General features: G+C 40.3%; 1 protein-coding gene across 2 annotated transcripts in view; it reads right to left on the bottom strand.

The window, feature by feature from the left end:
- USP37 (ubiquitin specific peptidase 37) overlaps positions 1-23637 on the bottom strand; it is a 47192-nt gene extending 23555 nt beyond the window's left edge. For both annotated transcript variants that reach the window (XM_063116753.1, XM_063116751.1), the window contains exons 1-15: positions 23346-23637; positions 19033-19233; positions 17452-17620; positions 17117-17217; positions 11159-11316; positions 10789-10860; positions 10235-10332; positions 9556-9640; positions 7512-7673; positions 6134-6265; positions 4363-4486; positions 3452-3657; positions 2474-2591; positions 1022-1101; positions 86-250 (exon numbers count right to left, since the gene is read on the bottom strand). In XM_063116753.1, the coding sequence (XP_062972823.1) occupies positions 86-250; positions 1022-1101; positions 2474-2591; positions 3452-3657; positions 4363-4486; positions 6134-6265; positions 7512-7673; positions 9556-9640; positions 10235-10332; positions 10789-10860; positions 11159-11316; positions 17117-17217; positions 17452-17620; positions 19033-19209 (1847 nt within the window). In that variant the 5' untranslated portion in view covers positions 19210-19233; positions 23346-23637. The remainder of the gene's footprint in view (positions 1-85; positions 251-1021; positions 1102-2473; positions 2592-3451; positions 3658-4362; positions 4487-6133; positions 6266-7511; positions 7674-9555; positions 9641-10234; positions 10333-10788; positions 10861-11158; positions 11317-17116; positions 17218-17451; positions 17621-19032; positions 19234-23345) is intronic.
- Between the last annotated feature and the right edge of the window lie 182 nt (positions 23638-23819).

The raw sequence follows: 23819 nt of genomic DNA on the forward strand, positions 1-23819 counted from the left end.
AGATAACTTTGCAATCTACATTTAAATAGTACATTAATTTATTTTCCCTATGAATATTATTACTGCAATAAAAGGAATAACATACATTGCTGATTGTGCGCTCCACCCCAGATTAAGCGGAGGCCGTGTGCTTTCTGTACAGTGAGACTGCAGGGTTAAAAATCTTGGTATAACCACTTGCTGTCCAACTTTGTGATTGAGGGAGAGTGCCACATTGAAGCTGTACCGTTTCAGATGAAGAATCAAGACCCTTCAAGATACAATTGGAAACTTGGTAAATACATTTCTACATAGATACAAAGAGGTGCTCTCTACCTCCAGTTAAGAAATACTACTCCCAAAGCAAGCTACAGATCCTGTACTGTCCCCCTTCCAGTTATTAATAGCTAATAAAACCTATATGGTCTAGAAGGGCTAAACACCCTTAGTAACTATATATGGTTGGATGTAGTTTCTTTTATGTCAACAGGAACATTTCCTGAACAGAGTTCCACACAGATTGCTCCCATGGGTAGAGGCAGGGGGAGAAGCTGACTTTCCTTGATACCTCCTCCCTCAGCAGCCCCCAGTGCCACCTCCCCAACTGTTGTAGAGGATCTCCCTACGCTCCACCGGGAAGGATTACTGCCCCTCCTCCTCCATCCTGCTAGTAGGATTCCTCAGTTGGACCAGAAGCCTCCCATGAACAGAGGGAGCCCTTATGCCTGCAGGAGGCAAATTCTAGATTCAACCCGTAATTTTCCATGTAGCATTGAAGTATACCATGTTTTTATTTTTTGTTATGTTTTTCTCTAGAATGAGAATTTTGCTGAAGTCTCTTCAGACCAACAGGCAGACTATGAGCATTCTCCAGACCGTTTGCTGAGTGCTTGCACTCTCTAGGAATGACATTACGTTGTTTTATATCTAAAGACAGATGTCATTTAAAGCTCAATATTAAACTATTTTTTGCTGCAATTCATGTCAGTCATCCCCTATATGCCATGAAGTTACTAGTATATTCATACAATCCCATACCTACCTGGGAAACCGACTGAATTTGTGTGTAACGAGAGCAGATTTTCCATTACACTTCTCACAAGAATATTCTATCTCCTCTGCCTAAGAGACACAATATAAACAATGTATATAGTACAAGGCTTGTCATCTACCAAAACATGTTTTAAAAGTAGGTTTCTCTCACACACAGAGAAGAGATTTCGTATTGCAGAAAGGGTTACATCCAATGTCACGTGAACAGACTTCTGCTTGTGCAATAAGACTTCCCTTCCTCTCCTCCCCACAAATCTGCTCTAGAGTCACCAACCCTCCAAATCACAGTGGTGGGTGCACACTGGATGAGAAGCCACTCCACCAGTGGTGTCCATTCCACTGGTGGATGGACACCATTAAATACAACCCAGTATGTTTCAAAGGATAAAAAACACCATACAAGTGGAAGATACAAAAGCAAAGGAAAATGCACTTAATAAAAAAAAGTCATATTCTTCACATCCATTATAGTGGCTACTCTGATGACCCCAGTTTTATGGGAACTGCTATCAGGTGAGATGCCTAAGCATGACAACATAGAACTATGGTAAGAAATACTTTGTTCCAGCAATCATTCAATGTACAGTGCAATCCTATGCATGCTTACTCAGAGGTTCCTCTTGTTTAAATGGGCTTTACTCCAAGGTAAGTATGAATAGTATTGCAGCTTAAGTTTTCTATTGTGACTAAATACTGATGTTACATGACATTGGTTAGAATTTTGATGCTGGTCACTTGATGGTACATTAATTGCCCTGAACCTTGAAAACCAGTGTGATAAAAAATTGAATGAACACACACTTTCAAACTCATAACACAAGGTTCAAATAATCGGCATAGCCATACAGTAAGACAACCTTGACATGTGTGAGGACAAACAGGAGTGGCATATAAGAATGCAGCTCTTTCTCCTTGGCATGTATTCTTCATGCTACTCCTCAAAGAAAGAAAGGAAACTCTTCTAACTGCCACAATATTTGTGGAAGGGGTGCTTGCCCACCCGTAACCACAATTCTATAACAAGGCCCAGAGAGACTTTTCTAGCATTCCTGATGGACAACCTTCCCTGTTCTAGGTCCCTCAGTGACTAAGCATAGATTCAGACACCCATTTTGACCCATCACCACACCCCGCCAAATATCAATGCATAATTATATGGAACAGAGCATTGCTGCAGAAACAGCAATTCCAGCTAGGGCAGATTTTTGAGGCTTGTCCAACTTGTGTCAGCACATCACCTAATTAAACAATGACTCCTACACAAGACTTACTCCAATTTCTCATAACTATATAGCTTTTAAATACATTTGTTATTTGCATCCAACCATATGACTTCATATGAAAAAAGAAGTTCATAACTAGTGCAATGCTCAGAAACTTTTCATTATAAAAAAAAATGAAAAAAATGTTAATAAGAAATAAACTAAAAGTTATGACATACCCTGAAAAAGAGATCCAAGGAATCTTGGATTGATCGCGATGGAAGAAGTTTTCTTCTTCGTGGCAAGTCAATGGAAAGGTCATTAAACTGTTCCCGTTTGGTGACTGTTTCACCACACCTGCATTCAAAAGAGAAGTTCTTGTATATATCTTTTTATTCAGCTTAGGGAATTAACCTCTAAAACATGTATGATTTGCAATTTTTTAGTAGTAACAACCATGAATCAGAATTGTACATGTTGATTTAGCAAGGCCAAGTAAGGTGTCAGAAGAACCAGAAATTCTAGTGGCATTCCTAGTGGAGACATTTCTGGACACAGGTAGAATCTAATGGTATCATTAAGCTCGCAGAACAGCTTTTGATCTGGTAGACACTTCCACTAAGAGAAGAGGAAGGCAAGTGATATTCATCAGTTCCTCCTTCAGCCCACATGTTACCTTCCATGCTGTGTAGGAGTGCAGAGGGCTGCAGTGTGAAGGATGAATTGGCAACCATTGCCCACCTTTGTCTTCTGTTAGCAGAGGCATCTGCTACATCAAAAGTCATTCTGTAAGTGGACTGACACAATTGGGATTCCTCCCAGTTCAAAAATTCTTACAATTAGGTCTGCGCAAGATAAGGCACATGGGCTAATTACAGCTTCTTCCTTGACTATCTGCAGCCCCTTGGAGAAATTAAAAAATACCCACTGTTTGCCATTTCTGACATATGGCCAGTAAAAGGTAGGAATGGGATAATGCTCATCTGCGTTGGTGAAGTTGCATAGAGAAGTTGGCACCACTTCCTAGCTGTGGTAGCACACTACTCACTGTATTGTGTCCATCTGCATCAAATTCTCTCACTTGTGAATTGCTGGGAGAATGAAGGCCTTGTGTGCTATTATTGCCAAACTTAGTGAGAAGGAGCAGAGATAACAGGGGAAAGGAGGAAAGGAATAAACCGGAGAATGCTGAGAGAAAGAGCTGTTTAAATACTTACATTTTACATATGATAGAATGCTGAACTTCAAATTCTAAATTTGTAATAACTGGACATGTATAAACTCTGGTGGCCGATAAGTCATCAGCTAGGCGTCCTAATGAATTGTCTTCACCAGAAATTGGCTCACTCTTCCAGGTTTTGTTCAGTTTCTCCATGTCCTCCTTCAACTGATCCAAGCACTGACTCAAGAATTCATGGGCATCCTGAAATAATGGGTACCTTCATTAGAATAGCAACGTTACGGTCCCACTCACAAATTTATATAAACGCACCTTATATAAACTAACCACATAGTGTGGATTCAGTAAATTAAAGTTGATTCCCACACATTAAATTCCTACCAGAAGCCAGGCTAACAATACCACTTGAATTACAAATATCCCAACTGGTGAAGTTTTAAAGAGCAGTTGAAGTTTTAAAACAGTTTCAATAAAACTTAAATTCTCATTCATACTATGAGGTTCTTGTATTCCAGATTAAGAGAAGAGTATATTTGAGATATTTAGGATATTTTCACCTTTATATTTCTAATATCTTCTGTGAATATCAAAACATATGCCAAAGGATCAACAAAATAAGGATCAAGTAGTGATTGCCAGAAAGACTTTGCTCTCTCAGACGCCCTGCTCTTTTTGTAATGTATCTGTCTCCGTTTGTCAAAAGTAAACCGCCCAGAGAGCTTAGGCTATGGAGCGCTATATAAATGTAATAAATAAATAAATAAATAAATAAACAAACAAATTGTTCAGCGCATGTCATCAACTACCAGTTTCCTAAACAGCCCAGGACTGCTTTAAGCTCTTTTATGCAACTGCTTTTTGCAAAGATAGTACTATAGTTTGTTACAGCATTCTTTAAAATGCTTAAACCCGGCTGCAAGAACACCAGCTTGAAAATATGACACTTACATTTTGCATATAACCAGAGAATCTCTCTGCAGTAGCCGAAATGGCATTTTTCACCTTTTTGAGTAGGTCTTTCTTTACTTCAGGGCTACAAACATCTTTTTTAGCAAGCAGATGGGTAAAGCGTCTAGAAAAATTAATGGGGTGACATTTAAATGTTAAAAAGCAAATTAGCATTGTTTAATGCTAAAAATATCTGTGAAGTCCCATCCCATTGGCTATTCCCAAAAAAAGTTTTCTTCCATTAACTTGGCATGGTTTCAACAGCACAATACCCTCAAAAGCAAGTAATTCATACTCCCACCCACTATTTTACATGTATTTAAAATTTAACTCACATAATTATGTTTATTAGCAAGACATACTGCATGAGTTTTGTAGGAATGTACTATACAATTACCTAGTTCACACAATTAAACAACCCACTGTTAACGATGGGTTGCTTGGGACTGCTTGCCCACTACTTGGGTTACATCTCTGGACTGTTTCTCCTTCAATAAACCAGAGACATAATGAAGAAGAACCCAGGGAAGGGTATCCCTGGGTTGTTTAGCATACAAGTCTGTTGTGTTCGAATGGGACAAACTTTGGTATACTCCTCTCCATATAGTCAAAATGCTTATGGCTAGTTGGTTTTTCTAAACACCCATTTATAGTGCTTGCAAAGCCCTTTGCAATGTCATATATAAATTTACTCACTATACCACTACAAAGAAAGAGAACATTTCAGAACCTCAATAAATGCGGAAATGTAGCATTAATAAAAGCAGCAGCATTAGAAAATGTATGCATATAATGAGAATATATGAGACTTGCATCATTTTTTAAAAAAAGTTTATATAAGGTAAATAGGGTCACAGAAATCAATATGGCATTGATAACTAGTGCACTCGTGCCCTAAATAAAGCTAATTTAAGATTCAGCTGCCAGTAAGCAAGTATCTTGAGAAGAATTAGTAATATCCTATCGTGTCCTTCCAACAGCAGAAAGGATACTATTGACAAACCAAGTTTCCCCTCCGTGCTGCAGCCTCCTGTCTGCTTCAGAAAGTTGAGCAGAATGGGGTATGTGCATAGGGCTGGAGGGTGAAGGGGAAGGGAAACTTCTGTTGTGTGAGCAGAAGTCTGCTTATGTAATACTGGATTTAGCCCAAGTAATCAATTGGCAAAATGCTCAAAGCCAGGAAAAGGTTGTAGCGCTTCTAGCTGGCAGCAAGTCATACATTCGTCATAGCTAACTATCCTTCCCTAGACTCTGTTCCCAACAAATATTGCTCAATGTCCCAAACACCCTCTTCCCAGTTTTCCAACCTTCAATCAAGTAAAAACACATAACTTGCCAGTATTGTCAGTATTTCATGACCATGATAAAACAAAACAAATTTATATCAATTAGCTGAATTTGTCATCCCACGTTTAGTGGTTTTCAAGGGAAAGTGTTGAGATAAAGAGCTTGAAACTAGAGTTTCTCTATACAGAAAATTTCATAAGCCTTGCACTTTTACCAGATCATCTTGTCTTAAATTAGTGTTCAATATACAATAGCTGTTATATACCTGATTTATTGGGAGGACTTTGTTCTGGTCTGTAAGATTTTAAAATCTGACATGTTCATTTATGCTTAAAATTACCAAGACATTTTATAGAAAGGAACAAGGACTCTGAACATTCAGATATTTCAGCTATCAATTATAAACAGCGTACTCAATCTGGATGTTTCATTTAAAGTTGTAGCCAGGAGACCATTTTATTTTACTAATGAAGTTGATGCTCACCTGATAAGTGCATTGAGTGGAACTTTTTTCCATGGGATATTTTGTTTCAAAAGATCATTAGCAAATGACTGAATTGAAAACAGAGATTGTAAAATAGCGTTCATGTAACAGGTATTTCCTAAGTTTGTAAATCTGTGAAGAACAAGACAACATTAGCCAAATTGGAACATTTCCAACACAGCTGCAATTTGTTATCCTAACTATACTCTGTGCATGCACATATGCATGCACTCCTTCTCCCTAATGATTAGGAATACAAGTCTGCCTGCTTGGAAAGTTTTCTATAGGCTTTCCTGAATAATGGCATATTGGACAAGAGAGTAAAAAAAGATTTCAATCAGACCTTTTGTTAAAAAACCCAAACCCATCTGCAATGCTGTTTTACACTGAAAACATTTAGCGTGCAAATGTATGGTCCCTAGGTGGACTTGTGCTGATCTTCCTCTCCATGGGCAAAGAGGGGCGTCTGCCCTCAAAACCCTCCTGCCAATGGCTGTGGAAAAGTCCACCTTTGTTGCACCACTGCCACTTGTGCCCTGATGATGGAGTGTTGGGATGGGTGGGTGGAGGGTCTGGATCAATCAGGTCCAAATCCCTCCTGTGCCTATGCACTGGGAGAGAGTATGCCAGCTACAGGACTAACGGGTGGGAGAAATCTAGAAAGAGAGAAAACAGCCTTTGGGGGATTGCTTTGCCCAGCTTGTTAAGGAGTTATATCTGGAAGCTTTAAAAGCATGACCACAGAAGCTGCCTGAAGAAAAAATTGGCTGCTGTTCAAACTAAACAAGTTAACTTTTTAAAATGTTACTAATTCTCTTCAAATTAAACAAAATGTTTAACTAATTTGTGAACAGCTTTTGAAACTGTACATGGAAAGAAGAGAAAAGGCCCAAGCTAATGGATTTACTACACACTGGGGATCTTTGCTAACAATGCATTTTTCCCAGAATCCTGCCTGACAATTCTAAATATGAGGAAACCTTGATACAAAAAAAATTATTTTCAGACCAAGAGATGAAAAGGAAAACAAAAAAGTCTCAGTAAGATGAAACAACATTTGCAATCCTAACAGCACATGATCTTAGAATGTAAGTTAACAGTTCCTCCCTGCTCATTGTCCTAACAACAAACTGTTAGTGTTAAATACTGATTTTTGAATGAGTAGCATGTTATTTATAGAACATTTAAGTGACCACCCTTGTTCAGAGAGATTATAAGTTTTATGTAAAGAACAAAAAGGAAGGGCAAAAACAAGTTGGGAAAATGAAGTAATGGAGATAACATTCTGGAAAAATAATTGGTTGCCAAAAATGCTGAGTTGGGTTTGTTTCTATATAATCAATCTTAACTGAGCTATACTGAAGAAATAAAAGATTACCCTTGCAATTGCTGTTGTGGGTGATTGGAAAGGGGGACTCGTGGCTTGTTCCATCCCATGTAATCCTGATTAGATCTCATTTTTTTAGCAGAGAGAGGGGCTGGCTGAGAAAGAAACCCCAAGCTTCTTTTTGCAGAAGGATTCTGATTCACCACATTAGATCTATAAGGTGAAATGGTAAACAATATATTTTTCAAATATAATGAAGTCAACCACTGCCACCAATGACACAGAAACAGTCACAGCTACCATATATTACATGAATAAAGATGACAAGTTTTTGTTTCAAATGAAATAGGGATGAATCAAAGGAAGTTATTATAGGGTGCCCAAACTCCTAAAACCTAACTCCTAAAACCTCTCCCATGCACTCTCTCTCTCTCTCTCTCTCTCTCTCTCTCTCTCTCTCTCTCTCTCTCACACACACACACACACACACACAGATCGTCACTCCTACAGAGCAAGAAAGGATCCATATCTGATCTCCTGGCCAGGCTAGCTGATGGGAATTGGAATGTCTGGAGGGCCACAGGTTCCCAAGCCCAGCCTTAGATTATTAGTCACAGCTTTCATTCAAAAATAACCCAACACAAACACTTCTAGCGTTCAGTAATAGAAATTTTTAACAATGGAAGATAAAACTGTAAGTAAACAGAAATCAATGTAACTATTTTCATCTGCATGGTTTTTAAGCCACTATAAATTCTCTTATTTCCCATGTGAACATTACAACTTTGGAATACAGTATTGTGCAATAAATGCCATGCTTTTAAAATGTCCATACTTCTAGCATTGCTCACAGTGCTGAAATATCTCCTGCCATAAGGACAATGAGTACAAATAAAATTCGACCAGTACTTTGGATACTCAACAAGCACAAGACTGTGGCAGATACTAGGCAATTCAGCCAAGGCCAATCTTCGCAAAAACCAGTAGCTGCTTTGTCGCTGTAACTTTTTCCTGGCCACAGCAACATGAAGTTTATGCATCATCACCAACAGCCATTACGTTTTGTTTTGTACACATTTATCTAAAAAAAAGCTATTAAGGATTACTTTATCTTTGCATAGTGGTGGTGGATTACTTCTTTTTGTATGAAGCATTGAAAATATAAATCAATATGATCATTAGGTACTACGGCACACTACATAGCCAAGAAGATTTATGTTACTGTAATTTCACTCAAGAGTCTTGACTATTATGGTGATGGTGAGACAGGAACATTCCCCAGACCAGGCTCCAACAATTTAGCTGACCATGGCAAGCCAGCTACTATCCTTGGGCAAACGATGTGAATGACAAATCTCCTTTCCAAGTATGAAGCTGCAGAAGTGGGTGGGGATCATCCTGATGATCCCCGCCCTCTCCTCCCCAACTACAAACTTGGGAGGAAAGCTAGGGGTTGATTGGCTACTGTGTGGCAAAGATGCCTGGAGCACCTATGCTACGCAGGGCCAAAGTGGACCTCCACATCCTTTCCTGCCCCAAAGCACTAATGGGTGGGGGGCTTCCTTGCTGTGGAGAGGCACTGTACAACAGCAATCAAAGCTGGGATGCATCACATCAACATTTCCTCCAGGAAAGAGTGGAGTAGTTGCTTCCTTGGACACTGCTGCTGGGAGACGCAGGGACAGGAAACTGAAGGTCAACATTTTGGGCTTGGTTACAAGGCCAGCTAGGAATTATAGTCAAGGGGTACCTGGCATGTATGAATTTACCCTTTTATATAGTATATGACATGGCTTCCTTAAGTTATTTTGAGGTACTCAAATCAGCATATTATGACAAAATATTATTATCATCATCATCATCATAATTCAGTTTAGACCCTTACTATGTACAAAATACCCTAGATGGCAAATTTGTTCACCCCCACCCTATGCATAGAAAGATTAGAAATGGAGGATAGTTTGATAAGCACTATTTTAATAGTGATGTAAGAAGTTTTCATGGATAAACACATACACACAATCTGATGAACACAATGTTCTGATGACCAAATGTTGGGGGGGGGGGAGCTTTTTTTAACGCATTCTGTACCTACCTGTCCAGATTAGAATTACCAGCTGAATAATCCTTTGAAGAGGATCTGCTACCATAAAATGAGGAAGATTGTAAAGGTGAAACCCCTTGAAGGAAACAGAAATAAACCTTTGTAAAAACTGTCTTAACAGGTCAGCAGTAGGACATTGGCTAATATTTGACATTTCAAAGGAGACGAAATACCCTTGTACACACAGAATGTGTAAATTTTTGCCACTAAATGCTTCAACCCAAATCCAAAAATTGGAATGTCTGTTGGTTACACCAGTGAGAGCTATCCCCCATATTTGTTGCCACTGAGGTGGACTCATGAAGAAAACCCAGCTGAGAAGCAAAAAAAAAATCCACTCACAGAGGCATTTATATCTGGATATGAAGCTCCTCCTCCTAATCTCTCACTTAAACAATTTCCGAGATAAAATTCTTATTTTGCCTTTCTCAGTTTGAGCTAATCTCTGAAAATATGGTTCGTATATTAATTTTTGTCCTACTAATATTTCTTACGCTAGTACCAAGATCATTAGATTATAACACGGGTGGGTAATCTGTGCCCCTCCAGATGTCCACCTCTGCATTATACAAAGAAAAAAGGTAAATGTTTATATTATCAATTAAATAATTATTTTAGTTTGATGAATTAGTCACTGGGCTGGATTGTCAAAAAGTACAATGTTGCTTACCTGATGATCTGTTCTCCTCAATCTGTTTCAAATTCAGCTGCTTTTCCCTGCTGCTATGTAAGTATTTCCGTGCTGGATCAGTCAAAGCTTTGTTATTGCTGCAGATAAATAACAGATAATTTATTTGAAGTTATATATAAAACAACATTGTACGCTATTGTCTAGGTTTATATTTGCTACTCCCTATAGGTTCCCTAAAACTTTCAGATATACTATACAACACTTTTTAAAAGGCATAGTATACCCTTGTTTAAAAAGCTTGCCTTATGCTTTAATACAAGTCCATCAGATTAAAGTCACTCATTCAATTATCACCACAAAGAGCAACACTACAGATCAACTTTAACAACTAGCATACTGAAACATACACATAGTTTACATACAGACAATGTTCTATACAGTCCTGAATCTTTACATTTTTCAAGTGTATTAACACTGGGTTTTTACAAGATCACCATATTATTTCGATTTAGGAAAATAGGAACAAACTTCACATTAGAAGTGGGAGGAAGAAACAAACTAGAAAAAAAATTAAAGAACTATCAAAACCATACCTTGATGAATCATTCTCTTTAGGATAATCTTCATTCATTTCTGAAGTTGGTGATGTCCTTTTCCTCCTTTCACTGTTTCAAGAAGAGGGAAAAAAAACATTCCTTGAATTCACAAGGAAACTGGAGGAGCCCAATTCCCTCATATTTAAGACATTTTCAGGCAGTCTCAAAGACTCTGACTTTTAAAAGCCATACTACAAAGGTTAAACATTCTTCACGGATTTTCAGCTACAGGACATTTTCCAGAGAGTTTATTCACACATAAAAATAAATTATAATGAGCTGGAAAAGCAATATATTTTCCAAAGCCATTCATATTTTAATGTAAGAACACTGAAGACTGCAGCACCTTAAAAGTTTGTTTTCATACCGGTTTTCTGTTCTGTGAGATGTTGAAGCAGCAATACTCATCGAACTGTTGACCCTATTGCCAGACATTCCAGTTGCTGGAGAATTCTTACTTGATACTGGGCTACTCAGCACCTTACGAAGTGGAGTTTCATCTTTATTTTCTCTTTTGGAAGGAATCTATGAAATCAAAGAGGGAATGTTGAAGTCAAGGCAACATATAATACTGCAAATCACAAACCCATTCTAGAGAGCCAGAGCCAGATGGGCAATCTAGCAAAGGATGCATGTAGATTGAAACCCTGGTCACTTACCATGTAGGTTCCTTCTGATTTGGTGTGACAGAGGCATCTAAGAATGGGTTGAATCTCCCTACTGTCCAGAAAAGGTAGGGATCACATGACAAAGATCTTTGTCTATGTGTGAACCATAGCACCTCTTCTAGTGCTGTCCATGACTAAGCCTAAGACAGAAGACCAATCAAGGAACCCAGCAGAGGTAGCAGAACTGAAAAGCATAATTCAAGATGAAGAATGGGACTTTTTCCCCACATGGAGAGTGTGGCAGAATGGGATTGGAGACTGAAACTGTCTATGCACATACTACATACTTCTGACACAGGCTAAAGTTAGGGCATGGTTTGTATGCCTCCATCACACTAGGGTGGACAGAAAATAGGCTGAGCCTAGATGAGAGGAGACTACTTTTTGTAATACCCACAATGCTGAAGGCTGTTTTGCAGAGGAACAGGTATTATCTTGTAGTCTCTAGTTAAGTATTGGACAATGTCGCAGTTCTTCAGATTTCTGCAAAGAGGAGCTTAGTGCTAATGCCCCTAAAGTGGCTGTAACTCCGGTTGAGTGAGCTGTTGCATGGGATGGCTTGGGGAGGTACTGGACCTCATGAGCTGTAAAAATACAGGCTTTAGGTCTTTGGCAAGAGTGGGTTTAGATACTTTTTATCCCATGGCCATAGGATGAAAGATGAAAAGGGATTTTGCTGTGTGTTTGAGATAAATATCAGGTCCTTGCAAATGTCCAGCTTATGCCCTCTTTGATAGGTTAGAGGAAAAAGGAGGGAAGGACCAGTTCCTGAGCTCTAGAAAACAGTGAGTTCACCTTGGGAATTAAAGAGGGATCTTGTCATAAGGTGTCTTGTGTCCCTTTGAAAAATGCATAGGTCCTCTCTGATAGAAAGCTGTTAAGTTCCAAAATCCTTCTCACTGATGTGATCACCATGAAAAACAGAACTTTTGTGGAAAGAAAGAGGAGCAGTACAGATTTTAGTGGCTTGAACTGAAGGTTAGTTGTTGTCATTAAGAAAATGTGCAGGTTCCAGGATCCAAAGCAATGAACTATGTATCAACTTTGTAAGGATACCCCACTCAGGAATCGCTTAATGTGTGGGTGAAGTCACCTCAGCTTGGATAGAACAATAAAACTGCCGATGCCTGTTGGACTTGAAACCCAGGGGCAAGCATGCTGTAGTCCAGATGCATGTATCTATACCATTGGGTATAGATACCTTTCAAGACATTTCATAGATATGCAAGATAGATGGCTTTCAGGAAGAGACCAAGGTATTAATCACTGCTTCTGAATACTCGAAGGCTAGTTATATGACCCTCTTAGAAGACTGTTGGTACCATATCATCTTGAGGCCATGGTTTTGGATTTATATATCCTCTGGAACAAAAGCAACTCTTGGAATGGAAGGGGTAGCCCCCATTACAAGACTCTCTGGTCTTCTTTTCATTGGAGGTGGGCATGACCTTTTTCTGGGTTTCAATTAGAATATTTCTGAGGATCTCTTTGCCAAAGAGGTATGCTCCTTTAAAGGAAACTGTTGCCAAACTACCCCTTGAAGGGACTTCCACGCTACAGTGCTTCAGCCATAGCAATATGTGAGCTTTTGTGGTGGTTGCAATCTATCTGGCTGAGAAAAACATGGCATTCCTGGGTAGTGTCATCCAGGAAGGCAAAGAACTTGAAATTTTTTACCAATCCCTGTAGAGGGTGAAGTTATCCAAGTCTTTATTGTTGCTAAGGTCTTTACCCACAGGATATGGTCACAGGCAAAGAATGAGGAGACAGACTTAAGGGCAGGGCAGCTGCCAAACGGCCCTTTTTGAGACAGGTGTCAGTCTGCCTCTCTCCTGGGTCTCTTCAGGGATCATCCCCATCTTTAGGCATCTCTGTCCCAGAGAGGAGAGCTGTCCCAGAGTGTCCATTTGGGTCACCTTAAATTTTCCATGAACTGCTGGGGCGGAGAATAGTTACACTGGACAATACTAATGGCTGTATTACCTTGCAAATGAGTAGCCCGTTCAGATTTAATGAGCGTGTCAAAAGCAGGAGGGAAGGCACTTCTCTAAAAATTGGTTCTGGTTCTGGAAACATCAAGGCATCTCTGGAAGTCAGCCAAATTGGCACTGGTACATTTGGCTGCAGACTTAGAGATGTCAGAGCTTTAGATAACTAGGAAAGAACATCCTCGTCATTGAAAAATCAGGTGTAAGTCATGTCCTGCATTGAAACCCGGTCAGACCATTTTCCCTGTTCCCTGTCAGAACCTATAAGATCTCCACACCTGATGAGCGAACAATCACTCTCATATTGTTGGAAGGATATGTGGCAGGGTAGTATAGCTGCGTGCTTTTCCTGATGCAGCAGCTCTGGGTTCAGATTCCCCCTGCAGACTCATTTGAAGAGGGGGTGGGTTGTTCTGGCACAGGTTGAAGCACTGTACTGCTTAGCTTGTTCTAATTTTCTCCTAGATCTGGGAGAAGGTGAGAAGAGGAATCTGAGAGAGACTTCTGCCTGTCTCTTTTCCTGGATTGTCTGGTCCTGACCTCTTACTTCCTGAGCAGCTCATATGTGAGTTTGACAAGAACTGCTTGTGCAATTTGGCTGATGAGGAAACTATCTACTCCTGGAGGCAGTTGAAAGCTGTACTAGAAAATCTGTTGTAGGGTTTTTTGTTAGCTTCATCTGGCTAGAATGAGATGTAGAGTAAGGGGTGGCCAGCCACAACATTGCAAATGAGGAAAAGTGATGCCTGATTTTGGCACGAAGCTGTTGGGCAAACTGTGCCAGCTAGTCTGGTTGTCCTGCTAACTTCCTCCCCTTGCTCCAGAATAACATCTCTCCAGAAGTTCTACTTATGTGCTCGAGGCAGGGAGGACCTATCCACAGGGCCTGCATGAAGGCTTGCCATTCCTGGAAAGTAGGAAGACCTAACCCCATTCTTGGATGCCTCCCCACCCTAAACAGGGAAGTATCTGTATGAAGCATCTGTGTTCCTATGTGGGACCTATCCAGAAGCCATATTTCAAGCTGCTATGATCACAGGCCTCAATGGAGTTATTACATGCACAGGATCTCAACTGCCTGTTTTAAGATTGCTGGAGGACTTGTGTACTCCCCACAGAACCACCAAGTGTCTGGAAATATATAGCCATTATCAGAAGAACCTTCTCATGAGTGTGCATACTGTAGATATACTACAGAAAGAATAGCAGAATTACCATATGTGTTTTAAGAACTAGACTTTAAAAAGTGAAAAATGCAAGAAATGTTAGATCAAACTTAGTTGATATGCTGCATCCATTAAGTTGTTTTTTTGTTGTTGCACTGCCCTCACTTGGACTTGGAGTTTGGTGACTCTTTCCAGGAAGAGGAATATGAAGACCTTGGTGGTGTTGATTAGCACTCTTAGATGTGAAAGGATCTGAGAGGGTGTCAGGTGGCTTTTCTTTCTATTACAAATCAATGGCATTCTAGGCATTTGACCATTATTTTCAGGTCCTGTGAAGCTTTGTGACTGGAGATGATCAGATGAGGTTGCCCATGTGTGGATATGCACACCTTTTAGCCAGAGGTCGGCTACCAGGAACATCATGATTCTGATGAATACATAAGGTGTCAAGGTTAACCTAAATGGCATTGCTTTGCATTGAAAATGATGATTCTGGTATGCAAAGTGCAGGAATTTTCTGTGAGAAGGCAAGATGGGGATTGCAGGTACATCTACCTTAGTGAGGTCAATTGATGTCAAATATTCTGTTTTGCGAAGTGCTTCTCATGGTTTGAAGTGTCTCCAAAAAAAACCTGCCTGTACCTGACAAATTTGTTCAGGTGTTTGAGGTCTAATATTGCTCTCTACTTTTTGTCCTTTTTTTGAGGACCATAAAGAAGATGGAATAAATGCTGCTGTGTTTTTCTTGAAGAGATACTGGTTCTATTGCTTGTATTTGAAGAAGGTGCTGTATTGTGGTGGACATGATGTGTTTCTTGGCAGTGGATCATGAAGTTGGTGATGGGATGAACTGGGGAGGGGTTTTATCCTAGAACTCTGTGATAATGACAGAGAATGGAGTATAGAACCCAGCAATCTGATGTCAATCGCTTCCACGCTGGGAAGAAGTGCTTGAGCAGTCCCCTAAAATGTGTTCCCTGGCATCAGAACTGTTGTCGTCTGGACTTAGAGGGCTGGAAGGTAGAAGAGGGTTTAATGGAAGAATTAGAGGAGTTGGCATTTCTGGACCAGAAGTGAATCTGGACCATGTTGGCATTGGGATCTCATAGCCTTTGGATCGAAAGGAAGATTGATTAACGCTCCTGAATGTGTGTAAGGATGCATAAGGCCTGACAGGTGACTCTTTATCTTCCCTTCAAGAGGATGATGGCATAACTTATTATCTTTGGTTCCTATGAGCACATCTTTTAAGACCCTTTCCCCAGAAAGTGTGTCCCCCATGAAGGGGACAGTGGCAAGGTTCTCCCTAGATGGAAGATCTACATTCCTGCGCTTGAGCCAAATGGAACAGCGAGGTACATTGCTGGCTTCTATGGTGTGGGCCGTGAACTGCAGCACATCTTGTGTGGCATCAGTCAAGAAGGCAAAAGACTTAGAGAGCTTAATTAGTCCTCTATATAAAGTGGTCTGATCTAAGTCTTTGTTATTTATTATGTCTTCTAACCACAAGATAGATGCTCTTGCAAAATAAGATGATACTGCTAAGGCTCTTAGAGCTAAGGCCGAAGCTTCATGTGCCTTCTTTAGGGCTGTATCAGACAATCTCTCAGTGTGGTGTTTCAGAGGAATGTCCACGTCTTGGAGAATTTCCCTGCTTTTCCTGGGCAACAGGGGGAGTTTACCATTGTGGGATGCCTTCCACATAACACCTTGGAGAATGACACACACACCCTAAACAGTGCAATGATTCCAGGAAGCTTGGCCTACTTCTTCTCATCAGGCTTTTCACAACTCTCCAAAGTTCCCATTAATTTGGGCCCACTTTCCCCTTGATTAGCTCCTGTTTCATCTCTATGGGCCATATTACCTGAAATAAAGTTTCTAAGAAAAAGCATGCCCAGGATTCTGAAGCATGATGGCAAAAGGAGCCTGGGATCAAAAGCTATTGACAGGCCTTAGGGTTGTTAAGATTGGCTTTGTGACCATATCACCATATTGATCCCATTAGAATCCAATTTGACCGCTCAAATGGCTCAGTAAATCCAAATATTCCAAGGCGAATGTTACTGCTGCCAAGGTGAGCAAGGAGGATTTTTCCTGTGCTGCTACCTCTCTGTGGATGCTGGGAGAAGGAAAAGAGGTTTCTCTTCTGCTCCATTCCATTACTGCCATCTGGGGAAGGGTGGGGGACACACAAGTATAAGCATAAATACGTGCACTTAAATATTTACGTTTGGAATTGTCCACTAGCTCGTTTAAAATTAGTAATGGGCTCAGGGATCAAACATATCCCTCTCAGCTAATTTATAAGGCATATGCTGTCCTCCAACTCAATATGAGGGGCTCAGATAATGTAGCACTATTCCTTCCTGCTATTTCAAATAATTTAAGTACACATGATAGTAATGTTCGTAATTACTCTACCATAATGTTTATTGTACACAGAAAAGATAGAGAAGTGGAGATTTTTAAAAATGGAAGTAGAGAAAACTGATTAAAATACCTGGTTTTCAATGTATGGGAATTGCCTGTTAGAATCTTTCTGCGTGGTTCTATTGCCCAGAACACCTCCAAAGCTACCAGAACCTTGGGAGGATTTCGCGGCTAAAACAAAAACATACCATCAAATTCATTTTACATTGTTAAATTTATATATTTACTGTGATTTGATTTTCCCCCTCCTGTAAGAGTAGAATCACTTATTGAAAACACAAACATAAAATGTGGTTGTTTTTTTAAAACAAAAACTGCTTATTTTTTAAACAAGTACTGGGGTCCGCTCAAAGTATTCCCTCTTCCCACAACCTATAATTAAAATTAACTCTATTTTGTACTAACCTGCATGAGCCCTGTTTTGAATGGCCTCTAGATATAACTTCATTTCATTTGCATCTTTGGAGGGTATTTTATCCACAGTCAAGAAACTAGTATCCTTTAGTGTTATCATCAAGCAACACAATTTCCCTTTACTTGGTCGCACAAGCACATTTTTAATATTATGGTTTAGCTGGAAAGAAAATAAAGGACATCATAATGGCTAGTTTAAGGAAGAGTTACATGTTCAAGGAGCTTTTTTTCCTCACAATAATTTAAAAAGCATTTATTCAATTTAAAAAGTTGAATTTTAAGATGCCTTTTAATGTGCTGCTTTTTAATAATGTATTAGTTTTATATGTTTTAATCAATTATAAGTATTTAATGGTGTTTTGCATGTGTTGTACCCCGCCTTGATCCAGAGGGAGAGGCGGGTAAAAAATTTATTATTTTCCCCATTGATGCAGACTATGTCTGTTCATATGAGTCCAATGCACGTCCAAATATAAGCTCTAACCACACTGTGACATTATGTAGTCTCATCACAGTGGGAAGTGCTTATGCTGAAGTGGATGAACCAGCAAACTGAAGAAAACCCACATTTGTCATAATAACATGGCAACATTAGATTACGTTTCCATTCTTCAGTCAAGATATGCTATTCCACCCCAAAACTTCAATTTCTACTTAGCCTTTTAAAAAATTAATTACCTAGTCTCATGTTTCTGTATTCTTGCTGCATTTGTGCAAAGTGAGCACACAATTAAGGATAGTGATTATAATAAAGGATTACCAAAGATTTTTTTTAGTTTCCATCTATGAAATACTTCCAAACCACAATATATCCTCTGTTAGCCTGTAGTATCACTTCCCAAAGAAAGCAGAACACAAAAATAGTTAGATTTCTTTCTGGACTGGACAGGACAGCAGTTGTTGTATACAAGTATAGGAAATGCTGTGCACCAGCAGACAAAGAGCTGAGCAGCACAATCCTATGCATGTTTACTCACAAATAAATGTCACTGTGTCTAATGGGGTTTACTCTCAGGTAGATGTGCATAGGACTATAGTCTTGGATACAAAATTGCCATGTTTAATAAGAAGCAGCATATCATAGGAACAGTTTGTACGGAGGCATGGGGATCTTACAATGAACCTACAGATGGACAACCGTCTGTCAGGGGTGCTTTAAGGTGGATTCCTGCACTGAGCAGGGGGTTGGACTCGATGGGCTTATAGGCGTCTTCCAACTCTACTGTTCTATGATTCTATAAGTATTTTCAACACTACAACTAGGAGAAATTCATTTAGAGACTATGATTAAACATCTATCATCCATGCTCTCACTCAGAGAAACACCCCAATACTTAACATATGCAACTTTTATTTTCTACTAAGGTCTAAATCTTTTCATAATTTCTTCTTTGCTGTACAAGTCCATTGAACAGTACACACCTGAATAGTTCAGAGTACAGTGTAGTAGAACAGTGTTCTGTAAAGGTGAAATAAGAATGCATCTCTGAGGAAAGCTCAAGTGCCAGCCAGGACAATTCTTCAGAGACATAATTCATACAAAAACAAAAAAGCCTTTCAATTCTGAAGTACCTGAAATATCTTTGGAATTCCTCCAACATTGTAGCGAACCACCAGAGTCATTTTGCTATCCTTATCCACAATTTCAAATGACCCTTCTTTCCATTTTGTAGTTCCAGTTTGAATGCTGCGCATGCGAATAGACCCCCGTAGTTTCAGTGGAGTCATGTTTTCATACAAATTGTTCATGAAAACGTTTGCTTTTAAACACGTCTGTTTTAAAAAAGAAATGTATTAAGTTAGGAGCTATGCAATAAGCATAAGCTTCAACACAAAGCAACCATTTAAAACCAATAACAAGTACATTTATAAATGCCAAGGTTGCTTTAAAACTTCTCAATGGGTTGTAGCCAACTGTTTCTGTCTACCAGCAAACTGGACACTGTTGACATAATGGTTTCTCCCTTCCTCCTGTGCTCCGAACTCCTACAATTTTAAAATTACTTACTCAAAATCCAAACAAAATCCTACTTGAATTAAGTTTGTTTTCTAAATAGAAATTCATTTTGATAAAATCCATGAAGTTATTCATTCCTTCTCTCCCATCCCAGCATTGTATGTTGCCATTAATCTTAAATTCAAGACTACATAACACAAGGGAAGCCATCTACTTACCACACGTGATAGCCAGTTCACTTAACCCAAGTACTGTAATACCCAGATACCAAACAATACACTTCTGAACTCCTAATTGCACACACTTGAACCAAAATCAATTAAAATAACTTCTAAAACTGGTGTTATCTATATAACAGAGATGCTAGCTGTATCTTAGATTACTAATGTTTAATGAAATTTTATTCTATTATGTTACTTTACTATGGTGTTTAAACTAGGACGGACTGCAAATCTACATAAATAAAATAACGCCAGGGAAGGAAAACTATTTCTAGCAAGAGTCTCATGATGGGTGGAAAAACAACCAGGAGTTTTCTGGCACTTTAACTAAGTAGGCAAGAGCCTACTTCATCACACACATGAAGTGAAATGTGAAATTGCGGTAACTGTTTAGGTAAATATATTATTATTATTATTATTATTATTTATTTATTTATATAGCACCATCAATGTACATGGTGCTGTACAGATTACACAGTAAATAGCAAGGCCTTGCCGCATAGGCTTACAATCTAATAAAGTTGTAGTAAACAATAAGGAGGGAAAGAGAATGCAAACAGGCACAGGGAAGTGTAAACAGGCACTGGGTAGGGTGAAGCTGACAGTATAGGGTCAGAACAAACTCAATATTTAAAAGCTATAGGGAAAAGAAAAGTTTTTAGCTGAGTTCTAAAAGCTGTGATTGAGTTGGTAGTTCTCAAGTGTTCTGGAAGAGCGTTCCAGGCGTAAGGGGCAGCAGAAGAAAAAGGATGAAGCCGAGTAAGGGAAGTAGAGGCCCTTGGGCAGGCGAGAAGCATGGCATCAGAGGAGCAGAGAGCACGAGCTGGGCAATAGTGTGAGATGAGAGAGGAGAGATAGGCAGGAGCTAGACCGTGAAAAGCTTTGAAGGTCAACAGGAGAAGTTTATATTGGATTCTGGAGTGAATTGGAAGCCAATGAAGAGATTTCAGAAGTGGAGTGACATGGTCAGAGCGGTGGGCCAAGAAGATGATCTTGGCGGCAGAGTAGTGGACAGAGACCAGCGGACTGATGTGAGACGAAGGAAGGCCAGAGAGAAGAAGGTTGCAGTAGTCCAACCGAGAGATAACCAGTGCGTGAACAAGAGTCTTGGCAGAAGAGACAGACAAAAATGGTCGAATCCTGGCAATATTATACAGGAAGAAACGACAGGATTTAGCTACTGCCTCAATATGAGGAATAAAGGAGAGCGAGGAATCAAATATAAAGCCAAGACTACGAGCATCCAGGCTGACTACACATATGACTACAGAGAGGGTAGAAAGAACTATTTTTAAAAATGAGATTAAAGTTGCAGCCCTATATATCAAGGGTGAGCAACTTGTGGCTCTCCAAATCTTGGATGGCAACTGCCATCATCAGCCCTAGCAAGCATGACAAATGTTCAGGGAGGACAGGCATTGTAGTCCAACATTTAGAGGGACACAGGTTGCCCATATTTGCCATAAAGACTTACTAAAGACTTACTAAAATCTCATTGAATTTACTGGGATTTACTTCTGAGCTGGCATGCACAGAATTGGACTATTAAATATGAACACATAGGGCAGTGTCCAATTGGACACCATTGATAACACGAATTATGTTCTGCTCGCATAAGGGACATAAGAACATTAGAAGTGCCATGCTGGACCAAACCAAAGGTCCATCTAGTCCAGCACTCTGTTCACAAAGTGACCAACCAGCCATCCGCCAGCATAAGGGACCTCTAGTGCGACTCAAATAGTGTTAGCTGGCACAACAGGATTACCTGGAAAACCTGCCATGCCAGGTAACACTTTTGGTGTTGCACTAAAGGTTCTTATGATAGGGCAATATAATTTATATTTGCGCTACTAAGAGCAAAGTTCACTTATATTAGCAAAGCAGAGTGGTGGGAAAGTGTCTAAACATTTAAATTTAAGAGGCATTTCTCTTAATACTTTAAGAAGTCCAAAGTATTAAACACTAACAAACCTAGAATATGATTGCTATTTAATAAGGCCATTATAGGGCATTACCGGGCAATACTCAACCACAGATCACAATTGCTTATTTAATCTGAAGTTAATGAAATTACATCCAAGAAGTGCCTACCTTCAGCATCATCCAGAAAACATTTGAAGAGTCTGGAACCAATAACATTGTTCTAGTGTCTACATTTGAAGAGTTGTTAAAAAGCATTCCAAGTCTATCCTATTTTTCCAGAAGGCAATGAAAAACTTATCTATGGGGGTGTTTCGTGAAATGCTAGCTATTTCATGGAGGCCTGCTAGCATGATTCCCAAACATTTGTATTGGTTAAGCATGCCAAAATATTTTTTGCAAACATTTTGGAATTTCATAGCCTACGAATATTTTCTATACCTAGAGCTTCAATGCTAGCGAGCCTTTATTAACTTACACTCACCAATCTTATATAGAGTTAGATTACACTCACCAGTTTCAATGGTATAGGTGTGCCCAATTCTGCACAGGATTTGGCCCTAAGAGTGCAGGACTCTGGATGAAAGGACAGATCTGGACATATTGCAATTAAATGCTTTTTTGCAATCAGCTTTCACTCTTAAGATCCTATACAAACCACTGGACAAAGAAACCAGACCCCCCCACCCCAGTTCACTACATCTCCTATGCAATAAATTACGTGTATTTTAAACAGAACAGCATTCCAGTCCACAGTTTAAGGAATACAAGAAATGGCAAACAATGTCCCTCAAAGGACAGTTAACTCTGCAGGGTGGACTTTTAATATGCATTACCACTGCAAAGGCATGAGTTCAAAGGGAGAGAGAGGAATACCATCTGAAATGAAGGGGATGGAGAAGCCCTAATATCCTTACTATTTCTTCACCAAAACCTCTTCCCAATTCTGTTGTATTTGTTAATGTTTTATTGTGAAACCACTACAAACTGTACAGCACCTAGTACATTGACTTGATACAAAAATCTAATGCAGGAAGTGCTTGCTAGTTGCAAACCTCTAACTGGCAACAGTTAAAACCAGAGAGTCCAACAACAGATCCCACACGTTTACTCAGAAGCCCCACTGTGCTCACCATAGTAACTGTGCTTAGGATACTAGCATATATATGAAAGAAGAGATGGGCATAATCTCTTCCCAAAGAAACCCCCATACTTTTAAGAGCCAAAACGACTAGTAGAAAGGAAGGCATTAGCTGGCGGAATTACTAGCTTTTATACTGGTCCTGTATATTTTGGAGCAGCCTAGAGAGGAATCAACCGGCAGAAGCAGCTTTTCCCACAGCTCCCTCTCCATGCCAGGCTACTGCTCAAGAAGGTGTAAGAGCAAGAGCGGTAAGTTGGCAACTCTGGCGGTTGCTAAGGCTTTGAGGAATCTGGGATGCGACTGGGAGGGAGGGAGATTAACCCGCGGGAAACGGGCTGCGGTTGGAGAAAAGGACCTGGGCGCGCTGAGGTTCAGGTGCACATTTGGAGCAGCCGCACAGAGTCTGAGGGAGTCGGGAGGACGAAGGGACCAGGCTGAGGTCAAGGACGTGGGGGAGCGTCGCGCCCCCTAAACACCACGGAGCCCCACCTCTACTTTCCCAGCGGCTACTCAGCCACCGCTCTTAACACCGTCTCCTCAGCCCATCCGTCCCCATGTGTGTACGAAGAGGAGCTCCCTCGCTCTCTCACACAAAAATCAGTCCCTCCCTCCCTCCAATCTAGTCCCAAGAGCTACTCACGGATAATGATGGCGGCGGCTTTCCTTTTTACCGCTACCTTCCCCACAGACCGGTCTGGGCCTGGCGTAGTTTCAGTGCTGCTGCTGTTGCCGCCGCCTTCTCCCTCGCTCTGTGTTCGTGGGTAGAGTCTGCCCTTTAGTCCCACGACCCGCCGGCCTGGCCTGGCCTTGACCAAAACCCAGCCCGGCCTCCCCTTCACTTAGTGAAAAGGGCAGATGGCGGGAACCAGATCGGCCGCGCGACCGTCCGTCTGACGCAAACACGCACGTCGGGGGTGGGGGAAAACATTGGAAAAAAAACTACCGCGCGAGGGAAGGGAAGAAGAGGAAGATCTCTACGTCATCAGAGCGACGGCTGGCTCGCTTTTCCCTTCGTAGACATACAACGAAGGAAGCAACTTTGCTCGAGACTAGTTAGCGCGCGAGGCAAAGTGACGTCACTCTCACCTCCGCGCACGCGCAGTTTGGGAGCGCT

Source organism: Elgaria multicarinata, chromosome 2, assembly GCF_023053635.1.
Source record: "Elgaria multicarinata webbii isolate HBS135686 ecotype San Diego chromosome 2, rElgMul1.1.pri, whole genome shotgun sequence".
NCBI classification, from domain to species: domain Eukaryota; kingdom Metazoa; phylum Chordata; class Lepidosauria; order Squamata; family Anguidae; genus Elgaria; species Elgaria multicarinata.